This window comes from Anas platyrhynchos, chromosome 12, assembly GCF_047663525.1.
Source record: "Anas platyrhynchos isolate ZD024472 breed Pekin duck chromosome 12, IASCAAS_PekinDuck_T2T, whole genome shotgun sequence".
Classification (NCBI taxonomy): Eukaryota; Metazoa; Chordata; class Aves; order Anseriformes; family Anatidae; genus Anas; species Anas platyrhynchos.
The window spans coordinates 17,032,501-17,043,076 of record NC_092598.1 but is presented as its reverse complement, the minus strand read 5'-3'; the positions used below and the strand labels follow the sequence as shown (position 1 = coordinate 17,043,076).

The following is a 10,576-nucleotide window of genomic DNA, read 5'->3' as shown; positions in this document are numbered from 1 at the left end:
TAGCCCCAGCCACCATGAACAGCATTGCAGAGAATGCCTTCAACATCTGTTTTCACCAACTCCCTCAATGCTAAGTGGACTTGATCATTAAAAGGTTTCTCTTTCCCCCTCTCCTGTGCTCACCTGTAGTGCTCCTCTTCCCATGTCATTAAGTGATTTTGCCTCTTAAAAGCTTTAGACTGAAGATTTAAAAAAAAAAAAAAAAAGTAAAATAAAATCTAAAACAAACAGAAGATAAAACAGAAACTGAAGGCACTCTTAGTAGGACAAAGCTATAATATGATTTGTGCCTGAAACTTACATTTCAATCATTGCCGTGCTCGCACCCACTTACTTGTGAAACACTCCCGTCACTGCACATGGTTCAGGAAGTCCCAATATCTCGTGTCTCTAGAATGAGGAGATCTTCCCAAGGAAGAATCACTGTGCACTTGCCATTTCATGGGCATCCGCTAGGCCATTGCCAGTAGTGGCAGAGGGACTGGTTCCAGGTTGCTGTTCTGATATTAACTATAGCCTATATGTAAAAAAAAAAAAAAAAAAAAAAACACACAGAAATACTGAAATCAGAAAAATGAACATAAACATACCTATCAGTAACTCTATTCTCAGCTGAAAGTGCATGTTTCCCAACTATTCCTGTTCTTCCCTAAAGACAGATATTTCCAAACTTCTATTCCTCCTTAACATTTTTGTCTAGAGATAGGTATATATATAAGAGATTTTATCGTATGTGAAATCTTTAAGTCATTATATTTCAGCTCAACAGCTAAAAGACATATTGCTTCTGGCTTGTGTAAATAACTGCACCCATTTATTTGCCAAACATTATTTTAACTTCTGTCACTGAATATTAATGAGGGAAGAAAACCAGATAGAAAATGATACTTTGATTAAAAAAATAAAAATAAAAATAAAAAAATGGAGAAGTACTGCAGTCTGGCAGGGAGACAGAAAAAAAAAAATAAATAAAAAACACATAGCCACACCTTCACTTGCCAAGTAAAACTGGCCTCCTGCAAAGATGCAGCAAGGGAGCTCACGACTTGAGGACTCCCAAAAGCAAAAGTACTCCCCTCAGGAGAAAGAAAAAAAAAAAAAAAAAAAAAGTCAAACTAAACAGCAACTGACCAACTGTTGCATTTTGATGGTCAGCAAATATTCTTTTCAAAAGAGGCTAGAAGAGATATGGGGACTCCTGGGGCAGGGAGGGCTTGCAACGTCTCCCTGAAATCTCAAATCACACCCCGGCACAGGGGGTAAGCAGAAATCCATCCACCTTTTCCCCAGACAAAAAGCATTTGGATTTGGGCGTCATCTGCACGTGAACCAAGTCAGGCAATTTGCCGCCCCCCTTCCCCTCACATCCCGACTTCGTCAAGAGAAGCCTCGCTCCTGCCCCTCCGAAGCGGCGCTCTCTCTGCAGCCTGCTGGGTCCTTTCGGCCAGGCCCCCCCACCCCCTCCCAGCCTTTCGCTCCCTCTGCCCGCAGCTCCCCGGGGTGCCCGGGGAACAGAAGCGCTGCGGGGCCGGCGGCTCCTCTCCGCCAGCCGCTGCCAGGGGCTCGCCGCCTCCTCTCCCGGGGACTACCCTCAGATCCGGGGGGCTACAAGGGGGCTACCAGCGGCAGCATCAGCCTCAGCTCAGGCGGCCCGGGCAAGTTTCGCCCGCTGCCTGCCCCGTTTTTAACTAAATCACATCTCTGGGTGAGGAAAATTCCTCGTGCCGATTAGATGAATGCGCTCAACGATCGTTGGCGCTTAGGAAAAGAAAAGGAGAGAAAAAGGAAAAGAATAAACAACAAAAAAAAGAAGCTGTGCTTTATTTCAATGAATCATAAAATTGCGATGGGCGGAAAGGGAGCAAGGAAAGAAGGAAAAACTTTGTTGATAATGAGAAAAACGCGGCCGCACGAACAGGACTGTAAAGAAAAAGAAAAGCGCTGTTCCTGACAGGATTAACGCCGTGCCCGTGGCCAGGCGATATCGAGGCGATGCGGGCACCTTTGTGCGCCTGCCAGGGGGCGGCTTCGGGGAGAAGGAACCTCCCCCGGCCCCGCGTCAAGTAACGGGAAGCTTCACATCCTCCTTTCCCAAGTGAATTATCCCCCCCACACACACACACCGTACCTCCCAGCTTCTCCGATCCTCGACGACCCCGGGACAGGGCTGGGGGACGGCGAGTGCCCCCCTCGCACCCAGCTTGGATGCCCGCAGCTAAGCGAAGCGGCGCCAGCTGCCCCCGGGCAGGGTTAACTGGGGAGCAGCCGCCCGCCATCACCTCAATCAGGCGGCCGGGGGGGGCTCGCCCTTCGCATCTCGCCGCTGCCCCCAGGCCGGGCGCCCTGAGGAAACGTCCGCCGGCAGGCAGGGGGCGAGATGAGGGGTCTGCTATCCCCCGGGGGCGCCTCACCTGCGGCGAGGAGTGGGAGCTCCCCGGGGCGGCGCCCGCCTCCCCTTAGGGTCCCCTCAGCGAGCGGGGGGTCCCCCTCAGCCGCGCCCAACGGTCGAACCCCAACGGTCGCTCCCAACGGTCACAACCAACGGCCGCCCCCAGCCGAGGGGCGCAAACCTAAGCTTGGTTCCGAAGGAGAATTAGTTAGTATTTCGTTGATAAAAGCATTAAAGTCTGTTTAATTTACCTTTTTCCGAGACCGAGCGGCGACTCGAAATTCTTAAATATTCACATTGACAAGCCGGCGGGCTCTAGCGTACAGCTTACACACGAACAGAAACGCGTATCGAATACCGGAGGAACTGTTGCGTTCACACAGGGGAAAAAAAAAAAGTTCTAAAGATGTGGAGTCCGAGAGGTATTCAGGCTACAGTGTTTGTACTTTACTAAGTATTCATAATCATAGTAAAATTCCTCAGGAAAAGTTTTTGTCACCCCGTCACTTCAGTGTTAAATCCTCTGTCATGCCCCAATTGCAATTCAAGGTACTGGGCGGGGGGAGAGCAAGGAGATTACTTCTTCTAAAAGGCGAGCAACTCCCCCCATACATACTGATATCAAAGGAAATCCCACAAAGCAAAATACCTGAATTTTGGAATTGTAAACAAAATATATGTATATACACAATGAACATAACATTGGTCATTCCTGTTTTGTGATTTTTTGTTTGTTTGTTTTTGTTTTGTTTTTAAGCATCTATAATTTGAAGGCAGCCAAGCTGATTTATTTTTCATAAATAATGTTAGGGAGATAAAACTCTACCAGGTGAAAATACTGAGCTGGATTTTGTCCCCAAACTCCCACTGAGGTTAACGATCATTGCAGGTGCATAAGGGAAGTCAAATCATGTGCAAGGCCAAAGCATTTTTTTTTTTTTTTTTTTTACAATCAAGTTATAAACTCCATATAATACATGGAGGCTTGCAAGTGGACATCTTAACACAGATATAGCAGCGTAAGCATGCCACAAACATAGAATCTCATAGAATAAAATTAATATCAAATATAAAGCATTTGAACCAAATTGAGCCTTAAATGTGATAAGAAGTATTCCCTTCAAAGGAAACTTACCTAGGCCCAATAGGGTTTTTGCTAGCAGCATTTTTTTTAATAAACAAATGAAAAATGCCAAAATATCTACAATTTTATGAGAAGGCGTAGTTGATTAGTTAAGGAGAAAGTTCCCATTATTAGGGAGTATGAAAAATATACTAGCAATTAATATGCAATACATATATGTATACCCATACTTACAAATATAAACACACACATACAACCTGGACAGTTCATGTTAACCAAGGGAAAGGCTAAATAATACATTCAAAGAGATTACTAAATACAGGTACACTTTAAAAACACAGAGACAGCAAATTTTATCTGTTGCAAAAATGTATTTGATTACTCGAGTAAAATTACAGTATCTCTGCTGTTAGTAAGTATTAAATGTTAAAGAAACTGGACCTCTTTTTCCTTTCAACTTTCCAAGAAAGTGCATGTAACAGTCCAAGGTTCCCCCTGCCCCCCCCATACCTAATATAAAATAAACAAACACTATACTTGTTCCCTTGGTCAAGGAGTAGGGCTTGGTCTTGTAAGGAACATATGTACATTTTAATGAAAGTGATGTCTTATTGTATATACAGGAGCATCTACAGTTGTCCACGGAAGTTGTTCAAGATGCTATACTTAGCAGCATTGTGAAAGTCCAGCACATTTTCTATAATGAATATACCTACAAGGCAAAATGTTACGTCTCAGTTTCAACTACCAAAACAACACTTCAGTATCTTCTCTAATAATCTGCGTGCTTATTACTGTACAGAAATGTATTAACATTTAAGACGACTCAAGTAAAAAGCACAATACAAATAACAGTTCAAAACGGAAAATGTTAAACCTACAAAAATTAAAGCAGTTTTAATTTTATAATAAAAATCAAAAACTGAGCTGTGTAAAGGACCCACACTGTTCAGTCTATATTCTTTCAGTCCTTTTCTTAATTCTGTTTGGAAAAATTAAACAATGTGTGTGCTGATAAAATTTCCAGCAGGATCAAAGTGTACATTTATATACAGATTTTTATTAGAGATCTAATGCATCACTGAGGCATTGCATCAATACCAGAGTTCATGTTAAACTGGATATAGAAAATAAGTTAATGCCAGAATAAGATCACCTAGCAGAACAGACTTGCAACTGCCATAAATGTTACAGCAACTTTACAGCACTCTAGTCGATTAGTATTTAGTTCAAAATACAGGAGACCAAAGTTAATGCTTGCATTTGTTTGCAAAGCAAGGTTATATCACTAATAAATAAGCTCTCTTAGAACTCTAGAAGTAGAACATGGTACAAAAAAAAAAGTCTTTGCAATGTTGTAGCTTGCAGTTTGAAAAAAGCAACCCTAGGTTGCACTATTTGCAGGAATGTTATAGTTTTTTCTAATTTGTTACAATTTCTTTATTGTCTTCCACGAAACGTGTAAAACGGAAGTTTGTCCCATTTTCATTGCTTGCCATTTTCTCCAGACCAGCTAGAGGTGCATTGGGTTCTGAATTCGGGAGCTTTTCCAGGCTTCCCGTCAAGCCGCTGATGGGCGAGCTGCCCCCGTTGCCCAGGCCCCCCGGTGGCGGTGGGATGCCGCCGTTCTGGATGACGGAGATCTCGTTGGTCTTCATGGCCAAGCCATTGGAGAGCGCTGCTGCGTACTGGTTCCAGAAGCTGGAGGGGTCTCCATTCCCTGACCGTGCAGCCAAATCTTTCTGAAACATTTCTGGGAACTTTACAGGATTGCCTCCTAGAAATGTCATGGGGCCATCTACAGAAAGTCGTCTGCCTCGTCTTGCAGGAGTACTGTTCCACATGTGAGTGCCCATGTGAACCTGAAAAGACAGAAAGAAGAAAACAAACAAACAAAAAAAATAGTGGTTGGCAGGAATTTCAAACTAATTTTCATCACAGCGAAGGCAGCAGTCCACAAACATGTCCGGTCTTGTTATGTGATAAAGGGTACTAAAAGTAGTTGGATGCAGGACTTCATTTCCCATCTGGAGCAATAAATAAGCTGCTTCTGGATCAGCCCATCACCATTACCCAGAATACTCTGTTTTCCTGCTGAACAATACATTGCTTGTTGCTTTTTTTCAATTATTATTATTTTTTATTACATGTATTTAGCTCATAATGACTTTGTGTTACTCTGTCAATTGCAGATAGCTGCTTTTGGGGCTAGAATTGCTATGTCCACTTTCATTGCAGTGGTAAGTATTGCATTTGACACCCTTTACCCTATAAACGTCCTTTTCAGAGGGGCAGAAAGTATCCTTTACTGATTGCTCATCGGAGAGCCTCGTGTATAGACAGAATGGCCTGAAAGTAATTATTCATCTCACATTACTGGCAGCAACCTCTAGAGAAATACTCTGTCAACAGAAAAATGTACACAGTAAAGTGCTCAACTGGTGTTCTAAAACTTAAGTATATTTGCTTTTCCAAACACATATCAGTAGGAAATGTTAGTTATATAATCAATTAAAGCAATGCCCATTAGTTCCAGAATTATGTTAATAGGTTTTTTAAACAGTCATCATTTTACACGATAGTTATGAAAAAAAAAACATCTTTGAGAGCCTTTCACTTCTTTAAGAGGTGTGTGAGTTACTAAATACATTTCTCTATTAATTAATATTTCTTACCAATACTTGGCTGTTCTGTTTCACACTTTACATAGACGGTCTTTGCTGGTAGGTGAACTCTAATTAAGCATCAAAAACAGATCACGCTTCGGACCTGCTGCCAGTGCAAGCACTCAACTAGAGCCCATCTAGTACTACTATCAGGGCTGACTAAACAAACACTCCAGTTGTCACGCCACAGACACCCAAAGGTACCACTGCTTGCAACGCTAACAGATGTGAACACTGGAAAAACCCCAGCAAGGCCAAAATGAAACCTAAGAACAGCAAGAGGAAAAAGTACCTTCAGATTGCCTTTTGTTGTGAATGCTCTTCCACATATAGTGCAGGCAAAAGGTTTCTCACCAGTGTGCGTCCTTTCGTGGATCTGCAGAGCGCTGGAGGAAGAAAACGTTTTCCCACACGTGTTGCAGTAGTGCTGTTTGGGGGTTCTTCTGGGGAGAGCAGGCAGCAGGACAGGGGACGTGGCAGAGGAGGAGAGTGGCCCCGCAGCAGCTAGACCAGAGGGTGTCTCCTTGCTGTCCTGAGGAGAGCCATGCACGAAGCCATTAACCTCGGTCTTTATGAGCGATGACAGTGAATTAGCAGGCATAACTGAAGAGTTCTGATTAGGGCCGATACTGGAGCTGGGCTCAAAAAGTTGTGATGGTAGATCTCGCATTTGATGTGTCAACATATGCTGCTTCAAATTACCCTTTGTGGAAAAGCCACGATTGCAAACTGTGCAAATAAATGGTCTCTCTTTGGTATGACTTCTGTAATGAATGTCCAAGGCACTCTGACAAGCAAATGTTTTGCCACAAATGTCACATGCGGTGTTTTTAAATTTACCTCTATCTCTGAAAGGAAAGAGCATACTCAGAGACTCTTCTTTAATCATTTTATCAGTGTTACTAGATGTCAAGTCCAAAGCACCACTGTTTGCAGGGGTTGGAGACAAACCATTGGCAAACTCGCTTGGTAAAGCTCTTACCGGTTTCTCTTCGATACTTGGTGACTTGTGGTAATCATTAGTGCTGTTGGATGGGGACAAGGCCTGCATGGAAGAGGTAGACTCTGAGACAGCAGGGCTTCCAGCACTTTGGCTTTCCATATCACCACCAACCGATGACGAATCATTAGTCAAAACGTCCCCTTCCACTGACCCATTTTCAACTGACTTTAAGCTTGCCTGAAGTTGCTCAGCAAGTCCTGCATTGATCATCTTCATCTGGTTTTCCAAAGCGGCAATACTTGACATTTCCAGGGGCAGAGGGGAAGAAGACAAGCTGTCTTGTGATGCGTCTGCAGATTTAGGTGTATCTGGCACACTGCTGTCAGGACAGTCTTCCATGTTCTCATCTGAGAAGTTGTCTATATCATCAAAATTCTTATCATCAAAAGATCCCGTATCGGATTCCATTGACTCAGGATAGTTTTCTGTGACCGGGGTGTTAGGGATCTGCCCTCCCATGTGCATTCGGATGTGCTGCTGTAGCACTACGGCATTGGTGAATTTTTTCTGGCAGATCGGGCATGAATGCTGTACTCTCAGTGGGGGCATGGCACGGTGGACACTGTAATGAGTCTTTAGGTTGCCTTTAGTAGTGAAAGCGCGACCACAGATTTTACATTTAAATGGCCTCTCACCAGTATGCGTACGATAATGCATTTTCAGTGCGCTCTGGCAACTGAGAACTCGGTGGCAAATGATACACTCATTAGGATCAGTTGCCTTTTTATCTATGTTTTCTACCAGTTGCTGTAATTTTGATGTTTCGGATGCTGGCGTTGAATCCAATAGTCCTCCAAATGGAAACTTTGCCTTAAACTGTTCTGACATTAGAGGCATCAGTGGATTTGTAAAAGTGGCAATGCTGCCGGAGCCCGAGTCTGCTGCCGGTGAGCTCACGGAGCTGCTCACGTTAGCGATGGAGCTTGTGTTTTGAGGGTTTTCTTCCATTTTGCCATTTGAGGTAGGCAAAGCGCCAGCCTCTACCTCATCAGAAAGTCCATTGGAGATTTTTGATGTGGGGTCAGCTGTTCCCGAGTCGCTCTTGACAGAGCAGGGAGGGCTAGCAGAAGGGTGGCTAATGGGAATTGGCTGAGGCTCCTCAGTTTTGATGAACGGGGTCAGGCTTGGTATCGTTGGTGGGAGCGGCAGCCCCACAGAAGTCGTCAGGGTGGAGAGGACTGGCTTGCTGTCTAGCCAGCTCGTGACAGGTTTCTCTGGCGGTATAGACATCCCGTAAGGAATACCCGTGCTTGTAGGAATATTGTCCAAATGCTCTGGCACTGGGTACGGATTCATCTGAATATGAGGGTATTTTTCTTTATGACGCTGAAAGTGGACTTTTAAGTTTCCCTTTGTGGAAAACCTATTTCCACATATGTTGCATTTAAATGGCCTCTCGCCAGTGTGAGAACGTAAATGAATCTGCAAGGCACTGTCACTCCCAAACACTTTAGCACAGAACCTGCATTTATGCTTAAAGAACGCCTCATCTGAATTACTTTTTGCTTCGAAAGCAGTTACATTTGGTGGCTTGCTTTTTCTTTGCTGTGCCAAGGCAGTCAAGGAGTTTAAATCCTCTGCAGGTGTTCCAATATTGGACAAGGGACTGGAGAAAACAGAGTTATTAGGGGTGGGCTGAGGTAGAAGTGGATTAGATGCAGGACTTAATAAACTGCTTATTGCAAAAGCTGGTGAAGATGATGCTGATACTGGTGGGTTGCTGAGCTGTGAGCCACCAATACTTGAAGCCACTTTTTCTGAGGATGGTGTTGTAACTGCTGCTGCCAGTATGTTAATATTTGGAGAAGAGCCACTACTGGATGGAATTATAGTGTTGCCAGGGTTGCTCTGAGGTAGCTGTATAGGGGGTAGCTGTTTCACACCACTGATGCTGGCAGATTGACTAGCAAGGCTTTGTGCTAATCCAGCTGCTGCAGCCAGCTGCTGGGATAAATGGGAACTTAATGTGGACAAGGGGTTGGCAGATGTTCGTAAAGTACCTTGAGACGGGCTAGAAGACGTTGGCATGTCTGTATTTTGGGAAGCCAACAATAATATTTGGTGACGAATTTGTTCAATCAGTTGCAACTGGTGGATCTGCTGCTGCTGTAAAGCCAACAGTTGCTCCATCAGGGCAGGTACAGCAAGCTTGTTGTTCGACGCACCGTTACATCTTGCTTCCTGTGAGAACTGTGCTACTGCCACTTTAGTACTCTGAAGGTTTTCAATTATTACATTACTATTTATCACTGAAAAGTTGCCTAATGTTGTCAGATCCCCTATGTGAGGTAGAGAGGTTGTTACAGCTGAGGTACCCATTGTGGAGCTGTTACTGCTTGTAATACTATTGTTGACACTCTTGGAACTGCTACTGCTATTGTTAATGCTGGAAGCCTCCACATCCATGGATTCTTCCTTGTCAAGTTTGTTATGCTCTGAAAGGTCACTGCAGTCTACTTGATCTGTGTTATTAACTGTGTCATTCATCTGTTCATCAGGATTATCAGAAGGAGAACTAGGAGGGAAGGTTTCAGAAGGAGAAGCTGGATTTTCATTCACAATTAAAACTAATTGATTTTTAGTACAGTTCTTCTTGTGTTGCAGGAGATCTGATAATTCAAAGAACTCAGCACAGCACCTGCCACAGACGTGGGCGTCCTTGTTCTTAGTGGTTCGATTTGCTTGACCCTTTTCTGTGTCTCCTAAAACATCAAAAGACGACGGATTAGAAACCAAACAGTAATACCAAAAAAAAAAAATAAAAAAAAAAAATCTGCAGGACATTTTATTTAAAAGTACTGTTTTTATCTACCACTCTAAAATAGACTAAGATTGTACGTGAAGATTGATCAATATTTCTACTTCAAAAATATCAGTCAAAAGCAACATTTGAGACTGCAGAGGGGAGCTTTATCAATCCCTATGTCTTAGATGATCATTTGCTTCAGATAATCCATCAAAATATAAAATACTATGAACTGAAGACATTGGGGCATAATGAAATTCCATAGGAAAGTATTGATTTCCAATAATTCATACCGCTTATTGTCTAGTTGTCCACTGAGTGCAAATCAACCATTTGAAGGACTCATTAGACTCTCACGTTCCTGTCAACCTTGTTCATTTTCAACTGATTCAAAGATATCTGTGACAGTTGCCCCATCACTAAACTAATTTGTAGTCATTCGAGGCCCCAATCAGATGTTGACAAGAAAAAAAAAAGTATATATTACCAAGCTACAGACTGACAACCTCCCCATTTCTTCCCACTTACTACATAAGGTATAAGCCCTGAACCTGTAAGGCAGATTGGTTTTCCAACCAAATTTAATTCCGCTGCAGTTACAGACATCAAACTCAACAGAAAGGAAAAGAAAAATCTCTAATAAAACGGTAACATTCATATGACTGTGCCGAGGCACTTTTAAAACCAC

At 43.3% G+C, this 10,576-nt stretch overlaps 1 protein-coding gene across 8 annotated transcripts in view; it reads right to left on the bottom strand.

Annotated features, from left to right (window-relative positions):
* Window positions 1–334: 334 nt before the first annotated feature.
* The window catches only part of SALL1 (spalt like transcription factor 1), a 24,973-nt gene continuing 14,731 nt past the window's right edge, over window positions 335–10,576 (bottom strand). For 7 of the 8 annotated variants that reach the window (XM_021270549.4, XM_038185284.2, XM_021270552.4 and 4 more), the window contains 3 exons: window positions 6,432–9,844; window positions 2,641–5,335; window positions 335–517 (listed from right to left, as the gene is read on the bottom strand). In XM_021270549.4, coding sequence (XP_021126224.1) covers window positions 4,895–5,335; window positions 6,432–9,844 — 3,854 coding nt within the window. In that variant the 3' untranslated portion in view covers window positions 335–517; window positions 2,641–4,894. The remainder of the gene's footprint in view (window positions 518–2,640; window positions 5,336–6,431; window positions 9,845–10,576) is intronic. The other variant, XM_038185285.2, reaches the window with a different exon arrangement.